This window comes from Lipophrys pholis, assembly GCF_963383615.2.
Source record: "Lipophrys pholis genome assembly, chromosome: 7".
Lineage (NCBI taxonomy): Eukaryota > Metazoa > Chordata > Actinopteri > Blenniiformes > Blenniidae > Lipophrys > Lipophrys pholis.
In genome coordinates this window covers 24,944,064-24,962,022 of record NC_137638.1, presented here as the reverse complement: position 1 = coordinate 24,962,022, position 17,959 = coordinate 24,944,064, and the positions used below count along the sequence as shown (strand labels likewise).

Genomic DNA, 17,959 nt, shown 5'->3' with positions numbered 1-17,959 from the left:
ATCTGTTCAACACACAGGCCAGGCTTCACTCCTCATGTGCATCAGTGATCCTTATAACTTCCCATAACTCTGTCACCAGCACATGGCTTGATTTTTTTGAGCCACTTTCTATAAATACTAACCACTGCAGACAAGAAACAGCCTCCAAAAGAAGGAGTTTTTGGGGGATCTTGCGATCACAATTTCATAAAGCTTGTTCTTATTTTCCTGTTTCTCAAACCTCAATCTTGGGGTCAAAACGTCCACTTGCTGCCTAACATATCCGAGCTGTTAGCAGGTGTCATGTCGTTATGGATGACCAGGGTTTGTGCAATGATGTGTTCATCCTCATTATTTCAGGATGACGGTGTCTCCTCCAGCAGCAGCATTAGTGGATGTTGTGTTCAGCACACATTACATGTGACCCACTGTTCTTGTCTTTCCAACTCTGAAAACAGGTCAAGGTGTCTCCCCTCTGCTCCTTCACGGTGCTGCAGACTCTGCACTTAATCGAATCCAGGGAGAGAGACAAAAAAAAACCCACTTTGGTAGCAAAACTACCTTAATTTGACAATGACATATTGAGGTGTGTATCTTCAGCCTTTGTTTGTTTACACGTTGAACTACATGCAGCATCTGCCATGATTTCCTCAGTAGCTTGATGGGTGTTTGCTCTCCAGCGGATTGTGTACACATTCTTGTACTGCAAATATTCCAAGGTCAGCACCACTGAGTAGTCGTACATGTTGTGAAACTATTAATCCTTTGAACCTCTCCAAAAATATGATTTCCTCTATCACTCTGCAGTAGTGTCCATTCACCCACCGCTGCCATCATCCTCTCTGTAAAAAGCTTTTTTCTGTGACTCCAGATGGACCGACTTCAAATCTGCAGTTTAACCTAAAACCTGTCAGAGTGGAAGCTGACTCCATGAACAAATTGCTCTATTTTGAGCCAGGAAAAGAAAGCCATTAACGCGAGAGGAGAGAAATGTTTCTATTTCAGACTTGATCAGAAGGAGAGGAAGGGTGCTTTCACGCACGCTGACAAAATCGGTTTGGAAAAAATAAAAAAAAATATTGCCAACTTGCATTGCGGGGATATATTTTGTTTTCAAAGCCGTGCTGTCCAGCTGCCATGCTGAACTGTTCTATTCCAGTGATCGACAGCAACTCGCTCTAAACGACGGCTATCGAGTACGTATCCTGGAAGGCAAGGCGATTTCCCCCTGAGGCACACGTATAGACGCAGACGCTCGAACGTGTTGAAAAATAGGTAACGAGACAGAACTAATTTTACCCATACAAACATTTCTGGGATGCAGAGCAGCTCTGCAGGAATAAAATAAAAAATACTCTTTGAATGAATCCTCGGGAGGCGAAAGTAAAGCCTCATGGTTTATGTTGACTAAATGATGTTTGAACTCTCATGAAAAGCAGAGGAGGGAGGAGGCGGTCAACATTATAATACCTAACACTTTAACAGGGAAGAAACAGAAGTCTTGATATAATACAATTAACTCTGTCAGCTATTGCATATACCTCAATTATCAAGTTCATCCTAGTTGTTTTTTATAAGATAACGACTGCCAGGATTACGCACAAGGAACAGAAGTCGGCCATTTACAATATATTCCCTCTAATCTCAAAAGAGACAGGGCCATTAAAGTTAAGATGTTATTCCAGCATGTTCTGTACAGTTTGTCTTCAGATTCCAACCTTCGGAGTTAGACCGTGTCAAAAATATTTTATGCTTTTGATCTGCAGGAAACAGGGAGTTTTTCATCTGTGATCAGAAAGTCAAGAAGTTCTACTTTTTCCATTTTCCCCATTCAAGGTAACCACAGCGGATCCTCCTCCTCGTATACTTTCTGTTTCCTGTATCCTCTATTCCCATACCAGTCACCAAATCTATGAACCTCCTCACTGGCCTTCCACTTTTCATCTTGTCTGGCAGCTCCATCCTCATCCTCATCCTCAGCCTCATGTTCCTCTCATCTATCCTACATGTGAGCAAACTATAACAACCTTGACTCGCTCACTTTCACACCAAACTGTGCGACATGAGTAATCCCTCCCATGCACTCAATCCTAATCCCCCTGTCGTTTCGTCAGCTCTAAAGCAAGAAGGTAATGAATCAAGAAAAAGGGGAAAAAAAAAAAAGTGTGTTAACAAAAACTTGTTCACCTCCATTTTGCTTTGGTGAAGAAATCCCCAGAAACCAGAAAAACAATTATGAGGAAAATAAACTTAGCAAACCAGATTACCCCAAAAATGTACGATATGCATAATGTATTCATGCACACTAAACCTTCTTTAAATCCTTTTTATATTAAAGTTGTATCACACATTTCTAACTCCAAAAATGTTCAATTACAGAGAAGTTGGCTAGAACAACGAGGAAGGAGAGAAATCAACAACAACTTACATACATACATTCGTTAAACACGACCTTGTCGTAGTGGTTCGTGCTCTCGCCTCATGGCAAGACGGTCACAGGTTCAAATCCATGTTCACCCTGGAACAGTCCACAATGTGCACGATGTGTTGCTCGAGGATCAAAGCGTGTATGAATGTTCATCTCTGTGTGAACTGTCTAAAGCAGTTTAAAAGGATGGAAGGATGCAACTTCGGTCTAAAAAGCATTTATGTGTGCACATGTGCTGTAATTGAATACATAACATGTCCTGCCTTCTTGTATTCAAAAATGCCCACCTGCTTTTAGTGTTTTCACTGGACACATAACTGCACAGAATAAGTAAGCACACGGAAAGCTGTTTCATCAGCATTTTAATTAAGAGGAATGGGAAGAGTACAACGTGGACAGGTTGTTAGTCCTTTAAAGAGTTAACACACACAAAAAAAAGACAATCTTCTTTGTACACTTATAGGAAATTTAGTCATGAATCTAAAGTAACGACAATCTCTAACAATAATTAAACTGGAGTGCCTAAAAAAGGCACGTGGAGACAATTTAATACAGAAAGACCATGGCACGGGACACACCTGGGGTCCCCTCAGAGTAAGACATGACTACTAACCACTACACCGTTGTGTGACCCACTAGAAATAATTACTGAGAATAAAATACATATGCTTCCTCAGTAAAATGCTTCTTTTATAAAGCTCAGTCCAAGCGAGAAAGTAATGCTGTGCAATCATGGAATCCTCTTCAAGGTTAGAGGCTACGTCTCCAGGGTCATTCTGCCTCCATAATGGCATAAATCTGACAAATCTACATTTCCTTTTATTGACGAGGTGATACATTATAAAACATGATATGAAACAATATAAGGAAGTGGTTGCTTATTAGTGGTAACGTGAAAGCAGATAGATTTTGAGAACAGTTGACTCCTCGAGCTTTTCTCTGCGATGTGCAGAGGCCTTCAAGGGGCCGTTAGCGGAGCCATAATAAAGCCTCCTTTCTCCAGCATATGGCTCGGCAATGATTTGCATTTGAACTTATAGGCGCAACATTCTCACTGACCGACTCTGTGGACCTCATTTGTCTGCAGCACAGCGTATTGCTATCGCTGTCAGGAGAACAGAACTAAACGTAAGTCTTCCAACATCTTTCCTGCGACAGCTTTTCTTTCCTTTATTCGACCCAAACTGCAGTGAGCCGATGGAGGAACTGCAGTGTACACTGGACGTCATGCACAAGTCGAATTTATCTGAATTAGCTTTCAAAGAAATGTCTCTTATCTTTTTCATTTTCATTAAATCTGTTGATGATCCGTGCCCTGTTCACGGTGTCACGCCACTACAAAGTTTGTATGACAATGAATCAAGCACCCCTTTTTGGGTGGTTTCAGCTCTATTGTTTGAACTGCACTTCTTTTTTAAATTAAGTTATCGGACGCCATTGAAAAGAGCCCAATTCACTACGCAGCGGCCTCAGAGCAGGTGAGCAAAGTGTTGCCTTTGATTTGTGTTTTCATACTCAGGTGAGTGCATCAGTTAAATCAGTAGCAGAACAGATTAAAAGAGGCCCGCGGAGCACGTCTGATTGTGCACACCTGGTTTGGTCATCGTAGCGTCATTAATATGATTTACCACGACTTCTATGCTGGCTTCTCGCTTCAGATATCGCCACTGTCCACTTGTTCCAGTGTAGCTCTATTTCTTAGAACATGAAGAGATATACCACAAATAAATCACCGGTTCACTCCCCGATTCCCTCGGTGAAATTGTGTGCGACTCCAGATCTGTTATCAAATAATTGATGGAATTCTCCCTCTTCCTGCAATTTCAGGTTTTATGTACTGTGGATGCTTTTGTGAGCGCGAGGAACTATACTTGGGGTTTTTGGTTTCTTAGCGCTTGTCTCAGTGCTGAGTTCACTGTGTCATGCTGCACCAACACAGAGCGACTCTTTACTCCTCATCTGTCTTCATTCCCAGCAGGCTGCTGTCCCTAAGATCAAACCCACCTCTCTCTGCTGGTCCGCTCACTACAAATTTCCAGGCAGACTCTTCATTTGAACAAAAGCTGCCGTGTCGACATGCAGGAGCGATGCTGCATATTTCTTCGGATGAGAAACACAGGCTTCTATCTGTGAAAGGAGCCAATAAGTTGTAGCTCTGACATGCTCTGCTCTTATATATTTATGTTTATTCATACCGTTCTGTGCTTTTTCTCTTTTTCTTCTTTCTCCTTATCTCATCTGGCATGTGGTTGGTTGAAACGGTCATGCTTTCTTCGTCGTGCAGAGCAACGCTGTCCATGGGTTGAAAAACCATATTCTGTCATAGCAAATTCACTGTGTTAGTTCCAGACATTCTGTAAAAAAAAATACAACTCGAACAGCGAAATGCCATATTTCAGTAATTCTGGGAAAACATCGGCTAGCAAAGAATGCTTGCGGTTCCCTCACTCTTCCGGGGTAAATTAGCCGTCCCACACATGGCATGTGCAATTAAGGACGGCGCGCAGATTACATCACTCTGCATTTCAGCAGTTGCCATAGTCCCAGAACATCTAATTACACTGCCTTCACATAACAATCTTCAAGGTTCTGCGAGAATGCACAAAAACAGCGTGAAGCAAGACAGCAATAGTAATCAAATGCAACCCAGCAGGGCGAAAAATCACTTGCCAACTGCTTATTAGCACTTATCTAAGGCTTATACGGGGGACTAGTTAGCAGGTCCTCAGAGCAAATCATATCAAGGCCTCCGTCAGCGTCGAACAGCCGAACAGCCGAACAGAGGAGGTTGAATTGAGAGGGCAACTCGTTTCTACATTTTCAGTGCAAAAAGCTGAAAAGATTATTGTAAATCGAAAAGAAACTATGATGGACGGGAAATAGTGGTGTTAATACTTTAGATCTATACTAGCTTCTTATTGCACTCAGTATCTGCTGCCAGAGAAACTAATGCTTTGCTGCAAGGCCTTCGGATGAAGCAGAGACAAACATCTTATTAGCCTCTTTCAGCTGCTGCCAATAATATTTAGAATGAGTCAACACTCTCAATGATCTGCCTGCAGCTTACATTTTCTAGCATTCAACTTGGTACACTGCTTAACATTTGGCTTGGGTCCGTTAGAAATTCAACTTTGAGGGCATTTACAGAAATCGACATTATCTGAATTCTTAAAAGTGAATAAAACCTCTATGTTCAAAACGGCCACACTTCAGAACTGCTTTAATTCTTCCGGGCATAGATTCAACACGGTGCTGGAAGCCTTCCTCAGACTTTAGTCTCTAATATTAACATGATACCATCAGAATGTCTGGTTTTACCATATCCTAAACATGGATGGACCTCTGGGGACTGTGGAGGCGTTTGGAGGACAGTGAACTCATTGCCACGTTCAAGAAAAGATGTCGGACTTGGTACACTGGGATCATAAAGTCTGCCAAGAAAATACCCCCCACCATTAATCTACTATCAGAACCAGAACCGTTGATCCGAGGACAGATGGATTCATGCTTACACGTTGTTCAGCATCTGAAAGTGGCAGCAGAAATGGAGACTCATCAAACAAGGCAACCTTTTTCTTCTATTGTCCAAGTTTGGTGAAACTGTGAGAAATGTGACCTCAAATTCCTGTTCTTAGCCGACAGGCCTGACACCCGGAGTTACTGTACCATCAGCCTCAAGGTCCAATGTGTAGTGCTGTCAGACAACTGTTCTTCACATTTCTTCACTATTACTGGTTCTTTATTGATACTCTATAACTGTTATTATTAAATATAGATAGCTCTCTCTCTCTCTCTCTCTCTCTCTCTCTCTCTCTCTCTCTCTCTCTCTCTCTCTCTCTCTCTCTCTCTCTCTCACACACACACACACACAAACACACACACACACACACACACACACACACACACACACACACACACACACACACACACACACACACACACACACACAACCACACACACACTCATACACTCATATTTGAGTGGCAGAAATCAGTCGGTAGTACTCGTCGGCACACTCAGAATTTGACCCGAAGTGTTCTATTTGAAGTTACTGTTGCCTTTCGATCATCTCCAACCTGCCTGATCATTATTCTCTGACATCTGTTATCAACCATTACGTTGAATCTGAAAACCCCAGAGATTGTTGTGTTTGAAAATCCCAGTAGATCAGCAGTTAAAAAATACTCTTAGTTAGTTCATATCACACCAACACCACATTTCAAATCCCTTTCTTCCTTATTTTTGGTTTGAATTCCAGCAACTCAGCTTGACCTTTTCTAGATCTCTAAATCCACTGAGTGCCCGCATGTGATTTTCTCATTAACTATTTGACTTAATGAGTATTTGAACAGTTGTACCTAATAAAGTGGCCAAAGATCAATTCATCAAATTAACACATATCACAATAGGACAATTGACTATTTTAAAGCATCTTGATGTATTTAGATATTTACATGTGTAAATGAATCTTCATGTTTTCATAAAATTCTATTATATGATAATAATTTTGGGTTTGTTTCTTTTACTATAAATTACTTTGTAGGTTATTGACTATAAACTGAAAAATAAAATTTTTAAATATAAAAATGACATTGGTTTAAGTACAAGGGAGTTTATAGAATCATTTCCATTCACTGTCATGGTAACAATAATTAATATTAGATTATTGTACTTACAATAATCTAATATTAATTATTAGATATTAGATTATTGTACTTACAGGATATTGTAAGAGGTACTTCAGTCTGAAACAACCGGTGCTGCCCTTCATTGGCCCTTACAGGGTTAATAATATAATAATACAACTAATCAACATTCAAAGCAGGAGGAAAAATATCCTTCCACAGTTTTATTCCCAATTTAAATTAAACTGTAATATTATTTAGGCTAATCCGTGGTTATCATTGAGGTCACTCTGCCTCAGCTTGGTGTGACTTTTTTTTTTTTTTTTTTCCAATTTGTGTGAAATTGAGGGCCTGGGGGTTAAGAGGAGAATCTGCAGGCACAGATAGTGATTCACAACGAGCTGCACCAGGATGTGCTAACAGGCTGCGTTGGTCCTCCTGGCAAAGCTGACACCGCCGAGCACCACAGGGCCAATGACTCACTACTGCCACACTGTCCATGTTGTGACTGGACGGCTCTAATCCCCCCCCCCCCCATCACCAGCTTACCGTCCTCCGGCACCACACAGAAAAAAAAAAATGAACAAATGATGAACTTGGTCCAAAACAAAAAATGGAGGGCGGGGTGCTTGTAGATACAAAGAACAAGATGGCAACCAGAAGAAACTAGATGTAGTTGAATAAAAATCTAAGCCAATGCATATCAGGACAAGTGGGTAGCACTCTCCACTCAACAAGACGGATCTGGTTCAATTCACAGCTCGATGAGCGTGAGGGATCATTGACTTACTACCTGGCTGGTGCAAAATGTACATGCTCATGTTATCCCTTAGTAAAGTATTCTTCTACATTTTTAATTATCTATCATCTAATTTCTTTGTTTCTATTCTCGTTCTTTTTGCTTTTGAGTGATAATACGAGAACTTGATGTGTATTTCTGAACAAAGCCACATTGAGTAGAAGTGGTTAGCGCGTTCCTCTCACAACAAGAAGACCCCGATTCGATCCAGAGCTCGGTGGGTCTTTTCGTAAGCGGCCGTCGCTAAAAGTTTCTCCTCCAGATGTTGGGAAGTTTTTACCAAAACACAGAGGAGAAGTGATTAGCACTCACAGCGAGACGAAGCAGTTTCATTGTGGAGCAGGAGCCTCCATGTGACATCTAAACGTTTCTTTCTGGTACTTCAGCTTGTTCCCACCTTGCAATCACATGCACGGTTGGTTAATTGGCGACGACAAATAACACGTAGGTGATTGTCTGCGTTTCAGCTGTGACGGACCGGCAACCTGTCCTTCACCCACAGTCAGCTGGGATCAGCTCCAGCTCTAAGTAAGATAAAGCCGGGCCAGAGGATGGATGACGGATTGACGACGTGCTTAGATCCGGACGGCTAATGCGCGACAAGGATTTTTGTGCTCTTTGTGTACGAGCACGGCGTCGCTGACTCAGTGAGTTCACTCCAGGGACTTCATTAAGTTACAGCCACTCCAGCCAGACTAACTTGTACACTGATTGTACTCTGAGGTGGCCATTACTTTCTCACTGATTAGGACCCAGCGATTGTGTCAAGACTGATTGGAGACGCACACATACACTGGCATTCCAATTACACCCAGCACCATCTAGCCAATGGTCACGGTGAATCTCAGGACATTTACATTTAAGTGAGTTGTCGTCGATGTGCAAATGCAAAGTGTCTCCCTGTCCAGTATTTCTTTTCATAATCTACAAAAAATCACATCCCACAATACGAGCCCCACGTGACGGTAATTTCAACTTCCCTTCACTGCGTTGGTCCGATCTGAATGCACACTTTATGTTTACAGTGATCTCTTGGCTGCTCTGTAAAGCGACTGAGACATTCTGCCTCAAAAGATATTTATCTCAGTGGAAACAGAAGAAAAGGAAACATGCCTGAGTTGTGAACGGAGAAGAAACCTCCAACAGTCAAACTAGCAACCACAGTGCTGAAATGTTAATCTGTGAAGTGCCGGCACAGATCAGCCTCACAGACAATAAATATGCAGATTTTTTTTTTTTCCTTTTTTTTCCTCCCAGAGGCACCGTAAGCTTACATTAAGCTAATGCTCTTTGTTTTGAGTTATAAAATGTGCTGTGTCAGAAGCACCTTTCCATCCACTGTAATTCATTCGTCATGCAGGTGTACATCGGTTTTGTGTCACAGACGAGAGGGCACAGCGCCCCGGCAACGGCGGACAGTAGTGATTCTTCACAAACAGAACAGACTGCTCAAGGGATAGAACTAATATATTTTAGAAAATTAAAATTCAATGGTTGTTTTAAAGCTCCTGTTCAGCATTCTGCTGCATGAGCGCACCACTCTGAATCACAAAGAGGCGCACGACTGCCATTTTAACATAATCTCAACAATCAATCAGCCATACCACAAAGAAGTCAATGGGCCTTGACAATATGTACCTGTCAGATCATTGCCTCTAATGCATTAAGGTCTGATGCCTCTGATAGGCAGCGACAGCCCTGCACACAACCGACTGTTCCCCTCTCTCTCAGATGGAGTGACAGCCTTTTGTCCTGCCACCTGCCTGCGATTATTCAAATCAAAAATGCATCACCAATTGGAGTTAAGGGAGTATATCCAACCGGCAGGAAGGAAAACAGACTCCAGTCTAAATGGCAGGAAAATTAAAGACATAATTTGCTTTGACTTATTTATATATATTTTTTAAAATGTTACTTTTTGTTTGTGCTCAGCAGAACGATTTTCTGCTCGTTCAAAACTAATGTAGGTGTTATTACACAAATACCTACCATTTCAGGATGAACGCCTTAGCTGTTTTCGGGAATGAAAGCTTATATACCAGGGGGTTCCATCTCCTCCAGAGGATGTCCTTGTAAAGTATAAAATTTACAACAACATCAACTATAATTTTCTAATACAAGTTTCTTCGCTTCTTGGGTTATAATTTATTCACTGGGGATCACACAGTAGCATTGGCATCAAAGCAATACTGCGAGGGTGAAGTCGTGAAGTCGTGCGCCCTGAGAAGGAACCGGATTGTACCGAGATAAGCCTAAACAGAAACACAGGTAGGATGGGAGTTCCACTCTTTCTTTTTTTTTTTTTTTAAATGACTATTATGCATGTGTTTACACTGACTGGCACCTGCACAGAATACTACGGTACTTTGTTGTATGTGACATTATCCTCATGATGTTGCCATGTGGGCAGCTTGACTTCGCTCACAAACAGCATCATTGCCTCAAATCTGCCCACAAAATGCTAAAACCAAAGTGATGCTTTTCAGAAGAACTGAATAAATTCCCCAAATACTGTTACCACGGGGAAGAATATTAGGCAGAGTGCACCGTGTGTAGCTCTGGCACACAAGTATTATGTCTGATAGACATTTCTAGTTTGTTAAAGTAGTGTAAGTGAGAGGATTTTGTTTTGTTTTTTACATTATCACATTGAAAAAAATGCACGCTTAAATAAAGCAGTATATATATATATATATATATATATATATATATATATATATATATATATTTTTTTTTTTTTTTTTTTTTAAATAGAAGAGTAATTCAGTTGATATAATATTGTTATTTTGTTGTTGTATTTGTATTTGTATTTTCGAGACAGAAGAGGAATTGATTCGATCAGAATTTCATTCCAGAGATGTTGAAGCTGAATTTTTGTAACGCTGGCTGTCATTTATAGGATCTTTTAGGCAGAATTAATCATCTTGAGAAATCTCTGATTCTGTGTATCAAGTTCTATAGATATATTTTTTTGCTATGGAAATCGATTATCCATCCATCCATATTTTTTGGCATAAATCATTTCTCGCGTGTTCGGATGCAATAGAATTCAAAGAGAAACGTTTTTTAGACATGTCACTACGGTTTCTATCATTAAGAACGCCATGAAATAAAAAATGTAACTTCCTTTTCATGAAAACCTCAACATTTCAGCTATTATAAAATATTTTTAAATGAAGTTGAATTTGCCACAATGCACTCATACACATTTGCACTAAAACGAAAGGAAACAGTTTTAGATTTTTATTTCCATTGCATATGGCCGATGAACAATTGTTAGTTTGACAGCCCTGTTGTAGGCCAGTGACATTTTGTATTGACAAATAGACTTCAATCCAGTGTTCTGCTTGCTCAGGTTTTCAAAAATGGGTGAGTCAGTAGCATTCACATTGCCTTACAGAGTCCAAAGTGTCGTCTCCTCCCCTTTCACGCCAGAATGTCAGAAAAAAATGTGAGGCTTTTACAGAAAGTGACAAAACACTTAGAAAAGAGGAAACAGGTTAAGCAATGGAAACAGTGAGCGCCTTGTGCCTTTGAAGGGATGTTATCTGCAGGGAATAATTTATCATTTCTCCACATTGTTAAGACGTCTGAGCTGTGAGCGCAGGAGAACTTGTGTGGGAGATTCTTAGCACCCTTAAAAGTCGTAAATTGACTAAAATTGCTCGCTATAGTTCCGCTGCTGCATTGGCATTAAAGCTCGCAGACGATCGTTGCACTTGTTTACTGACGGTCACAAAAGATGTTGGGAATTTGAGTCATATTCAAACTATTAACGCGTTACCGATTTGTTTTTCTTTCTTTTTTTTCTGCATCACACACAACCAAGGCAGAAACCTTGTTGTTGTTTTTTTTCTCTTCTCTTACATTACTTCTTAATAGAAATTCAATATCCCTGATGGCTCCAATCGTGTTCAGACAAAACTATAAATCCCTTATGGGTGATTCATCTGTACATTTCCAGCTCATACACACAATGTGCACAAACAGCTACCAATCACCGCAGTAAAACTCTCAAGGAACATAATAAAAGAATAGGAAAAAAATGATTAACGTCTTAAATACAATGCCCTAAAACAACAAACTAGGCCAATGGTCTGTTAGCTGTGTGATCAGCAGGGAAACTCTGGCAGACAATTTTCTACAAACATTCATTGTGTTTATAAATTTTACTGATATTTGTTGAATGGATTACATTAAGATTTCAGTCCTCTGACAGTGAATCTAAATGACTCTCATCCTCTAAGTTTACATAGAACTATGAACCCCAGTGAGTAGAGTTACATTTTCAAGAATCAATTTCCATATTTAAACATCCACAGCGTAGCGACACAAAATTTATTCGAGGAATTCACAGTTTTCAAAGGAGCTATCAAGCTGTCTTTGGTAATGTCTTTACTTTAACGCTTGTCCAACAATAACAGTCCATTTATGCCTAACCCTAAATGGGAAGATAGACAAAGTATTTTGTCCATTTTCTGAGTTTAATCCACACGTAATTTCGTACGTTTAGAGGGAGCTTCCTGATGTGGGACAGAACAATACCCCTGATGTAATCCCACTGTGGGGGCAGTGTTGTGCAGAATAGTTCATGTGCCACCAGCAAACTGAATAAAACAAGAGAACTGCTGGAAAACAGCAGAAATGAGGAAAGACTGTACAAATGTGTACGAGGACTCAAGGATATCTACAACTTTTACTGGGCATCGGGATAAAAAAGCGATAAAATACATTTAGTTAATCTTCTATAGTTCACTACTTTAAATTGCACCGGCCTTAACGAACACGCCAGCAGAAGGGACGCAACTGAGTATGAAGGCAGTTTTATTTGCACGCATAAAAGGGAGTATGAATGGGCCTTAAGGCTGACATTTGTGTTTGTTTTCCTCAAGCTCCCATCATAGCTAACACAACCACCAGGGGTCACAATGAATGTAGGTAAAGGTTGTTTGAGGACTCTTCAGATTAACTGAGTTGTGTCAAATACTGTGTAGTTCAGGGATCTCTTGGATTTTAACATGATTGGGCCAGTATGATACTGTAATAACATATAATTAAAATGAATACAAAGGTAAACTTTACCTTTCAGTTTCAGTGGAAAGAATAGGGGAACATCTTGAAGATGCTCATATTGAACGCAAGATTTAGAGAATTAAAACCCAAAATTCCTTTAGAAAAATCAACTGGTCAAGTTTTGTTCTCCAGTGTCGGAATCAATGTGGCCCCTGGTGGACAGAAGAGTAACAGCAGTTACTTTAATTGAGAATACAAATGAGTTACTGTCATACCACTCTATCTAACTAAGGGTTGCAAGGTGGTGATTTCTATCCCACCTGAGTGTGGGTGAAGGCAGGGCACATCATACAAACTGAAACTGAAGTGCTCATAGAGGCAAACACTGCACATTGGCTCCAAAGATTTAACTTGATCTACGGACATTCTTACTGTCAGACAAGAGTGTTAACCACTACATCACCATCCGTCCTTCTGTGACATTGACACATTGCGAGGTCATCCTATTGGCCGGATTGAACACAATTGTGGCCCAGGTTTGGCCCGTGGGTCGGCCATATATTTATCATCGCTTTTGATAAACATATTTGTTTTCAGAAAATTCAAAGAGAGGAAGTTGAATCTGGATGTAGTTCAGTGAATTATCATCTTCCCTGTTGGACATAAAGTAACAGGATAATCATTTTTGCAGTCCTGTGCAGTTTGACAGAGACAAGTTACTGCCTTTTTTTTTTTTTTTTTTTTAATCCGCACACGTAGTACCTAGCAAACAGCCTGGCTGTGAACTCCCCCTGCAGATTTATGAGGAGGCGGCCCCGTGTTCAGATGCGACGATCCCCCTGTGATGAGAGCACGCAAACACTGCATCAGCATGTTTGTCAGTTATTACAATGCAGCCACTGCTCAGGCTCACGCACACTCAGATCCCCTCTCTTTAAAGCTTTTATGCAGATTTCATCTATTCACCTCCCCTAATTATGAAAAGTGATTAAATTGAATGTGAGATCACGGCAGCTACACAGAACCAATTAACAGATGTGGCAGATGTGCTTACTGGAAATATTATAAGGTATTATACTGATGATATTTGAATTTACAGGCCAAAAGCCCCCCCTTTTGAATCAGTAATTGGAAAGCTACAATGCATACCTCCCACACACACTTTACGTATAATGAGCATAAAAGTGCAGTACAACGGATCCAGATGACAGTCCACCTTATCACTGTGTTTCATAAAATGGTCATAAAAAAAACCCCCAAAAGGGCCACAGTTTGATGTGCAAACGTTCGCCATAAAACATTTGTGATGTTTAGAAATTAAACAGCAAAATAAGTTCAAACTACGACTGTGCTTCTCTTTTGTTTTTCTCCTCCCATGAAGGGAAACTCTAGAAACAACCCAAGACACGCCAAATTGGATTTGAGAGAAGGCAAAAATATGCCTCTTTTTATCAGTGTCCTCTGTTGCAAATCTCAAAAGTGCACCACAGTGAGCTCAAAGCACAGCTGCACGATAGCCTTGATAAAAAAAATAAAGAAATACCACCAAACCAGGGATTTCCACTGTTCTTTTCATGTCCTCCGATTTGTAAATCAGCATCATAATTGAGTTTACACCCACAAACTGCAAAACAGGTCTTTATGGAGTGAAAGCTCATTTAAGACAGGGGCTCATTTAAATCTTAACGACCATATGCTCCTGATGGAGTGGAATTGATGGTCTGTCAAAGCCTGTGCCTGTTTGTTATATGTTTTGGAAAGCACTCTATTTTTTTTTTTTCTGCACACTGTATGTAACCTCTCTTTCTCATGTCTTGGGTCATGCTTTGCTCAAGGATGTGTACTGCTAAGCTTAAAGGACTGCCGGGGACAAAGGAAGTGGAGCTGGAAGAGTGCCACAGCACTGGGGTGAGGGACCACAGCACTGGGTCTTTCTGAAGACCATTATAGAGAAAAACTCCACTGAGAGGGAGCCTAAGAATCTCTGCAGGGTCAATATTAATTCTTTATTTTTTATTTTTTTAAATACAGGCGCTCCCAAAGAGAAAAGAGAAAAGAGAAATCCAGCAGGATAAATTGTGTCCCCATTGACAGAGAAACAGACATACAAGGACAAGAACAAGGCAGAGACAAGAGACAGCTTGGGCTGTGTGCTGAGCTCTTAAACATGTAGACTGAAGACTTTCCTTGCTTGATCCCCATTTGGATCTCGTTAAGCTCCAAGGATAAAACGAAGGGATGTAAGATTGGATATTTTCCACAGGAGTCCCGGTGAGGTGCCTCAATGGAACACACCTTGTGGCTTCAATTAATAAGAGAGGACACAGACATCTCAAGATACGAGGAAATAAAGAGAGAACTGGAATTAAAATGGTCCAAGTGGTTTGGTTTACAGCTTTGCGCCATCACAATTCAAACAACTTAATAGATTTTTGAGGAATATTTGGAGGGTGATAGCTCGGCACTCTGACGATATGCATGCCTCTCATAACAGAAACCACGCTCCCGGTCACACCAGAATACTAAACTTTCCTCCGTAATTATGGCTTTGTTATGCTGCACAGACATTTTTTCTCATATGGATCTGATATTCTCATTTCCTGGAGTGCGTTATCATTTTCCATCACAACGCTCGGCGAGAAGCTGTGTCCTGCAGGTTTACGACACAAACACTCAAATTACGATCACATTGTGGCCTTGGCATATGGCAAACACCATTACTGTACACTTGAAGTGTGTGAAGCAGCAACACCACTCTTATTTTCTCTTCTAAGCTGCAAGAAAGAAGCGGCAAGGTGTACAAGGGATATGTGACATGCAGATTGTGGAGGCACATTGTAGCGTTTTAGAGACGCGTGACCTTTAGGGTCACGAGAAATCCATGCCAGTTTCTTCTATTCATCTCAACTGCAACAAGACTGCCTGGAGGCATTTCAATAGATACCATCAGGGAGTTCATTTTTAGGACACAAAAGAAAGTTCGACCTGCCTATTGACAAAGACAAGCAACAAAATTAAAGTATTATCTGGAGAATATATTAACAACCGTCAGTGGGATTGCATTTCCAAGCAGCGTGTTTATGGTAAACCCTTCTCCCACAAGACAGGGGATTCATTAGCCACACGACCAGCTGCCCTGAGATCTGTATTTCCTGACTGCAAGGCACCAAGAGAAGATGTTGCTCTCTTTTGTTGTGACTCTAACTGAGTGATGCAATGACATTACATCATTTACATCGCCACCGTTTCAGCAAGAACTGGTATGGTAAGAGAAATGCCTTGCTTCTGCCAGTGGCAGTCGTGTTGTGATTGCAGCTGTAGGAAAATGTCACTTCACGGCAACTCTCTTAACTTTCTCCAATTAAAAAATGATAGGGTTTGGGATGAATTTTTGAGTTATAACTTGACAAGCCAAGAGGTAACAGAGCCCCGGTGCTTCTGTTGCACAAGAGAATCCCCATTACATTGAAATATTCATGAGATAAATGTTATTTAAGGTCAGAGCCGCTCCATCAGCAGCTCTGGGGATGTTGTACAGGTGCAAAGCCACTGCAGAGGATTCCTCATTATGCATAATATATGACTGAGCAAATATAAACTGTAATTCTGGTTGGGGAGTGGAAGTAAATTGGCTGCCATGCAGAATAGGACAGTATGAAACATGATTCAGACACAGCAGACTGACACCTTCACATTGCAGTGACTCACAGGATGTCAACTGCCCTGCATCCCTGTGTGTCTCAGGATTGGTACTCTTCTCTTCCACTCTTGAGGGATAAGCACTTTTATCCAACTTACTTATTTATAGTCATTGGGGGGGGGGGGGGGGGGGGGGGGGCTTGTTGAAACAGTGGATTAGTGAGCTCGCATGCAAATAGGTTGAAATTGCGCTTACCTCCCAAAAGTAACACCGCCGACAGAAGCACGAGAATATGCAACATGTTTCTTTGAGCCGTCGGGAAAAAACAAGAATTCCGCCGAAATGTCTTAGTTTTGAGAAAGAAATCCTACAAACAGCGTCGTTAATAACAAACAGGAAGGCATATTTCCCGGGGAAAATGACATGCCTCATCCAGTAATCAGTAAATTCTGAACAGTCATAGTTCGGGAAAACAATTCTGAATGCCTCTTTTACTCGTATTCTGTTTGCTTGGTATCGGGGGAAATGAAAAACTGAAGAAAGGAAAGTTGCGTGCAGTTTTGCGCCACTGTTCCCAACATTTTCCTGAAATCTTTTACGGTTAAATAAATCTGGTGTGGTGACAGATACTCACACTGACTCACAGTGCGTTACAAATCATCTTCCGTTCATGATTAAGGTGAAAATATTAATATAGTTAACACGAGAAGTGGCAATTGAAATCCTCGTTTTCTAAGCTGGTCGCTTTGATTGCTCCGTATCATCTGCATCACCGGCTTCCAGAAGTTGGCTGCTGTGGCTGCGCGTAAAGTCCGACACTTGAGGACGAATGCACGCTCTTCTCATCCGGCATTATCAACAGCGACACGTAGAAGAAGAAGAAGAAAAAAAACAAGGAGAAAAAAAAAGCAGAAAACTTCAAGTTGCAACCTAGATGATCCTACATCCACGCCCTGGCGATGTTTTTTGCACCGTTAAGTCCTGAGTGCAACTCCGGCAGCGCGCAGCAGCCACACCGGAGCGCGCAACTAGGGATCTGTCCTCAGAGCGAACTGCTTTGGCTGCCACTTATAATTAGAGTTGGACACCAGGTCTGTTCATATATGCGGGGTGGGGGGAAAAAAAGTTGGACTTCAAGTCTTCATCTTTCCGTGTTTATGCAGACAGACAACAGGCTGCAGCTTCAGTGAGCTTACGCATTGTGAGCCCGTCCAATGCGCGTCGAGGGCTGCAAACGGGAGGAAAGCTCAGGGCAGTGACAATAACTGCCAATGGCACACATTATAGGAGGGCGTTTGTGCGCTCTAAGAACATATACCACGATTTTGATGTTTACAGGATTTTAACAATCGAATATATGTACGATCAAACCAAAACGCGCATCCCTGTAAAGAATTGTTCCTCGTCATGCAGCGCGGTGCAGGGCGCACCGACAGCTTTACAAAAAAAAAATCATATGAAGTTTTACGAAATGC

The 17,959-nt window shown here is 41.1% G+C and overlaps 1 protein-coding gene across 1 annotated transcript in view; it reads right to left on the bottom strand.

Moving 5' to 3' along the window:
- The window catches only part of LOC308111973 (transmembrane protein 132C), a 151,682-nt gene extending 134,037 nt beyond the window's left edge, over nt 1-17,645 (bottom strand). Inside the window, exon 1 of the mRNA XM_080467135.1 lies at nt 16,740-17,645. Coding sequence (XP_080323261.1) covers nt 16,740-16,785 — 46 coding nt within the window. The 5' untranslated portion in view covers nt 16,786-17,645. The remainder of the gene's footprint in view (nt 1-16,739) is intronic.
- Nucleotides 17,646-17,959: the final 314 nt, after the last annotated feature.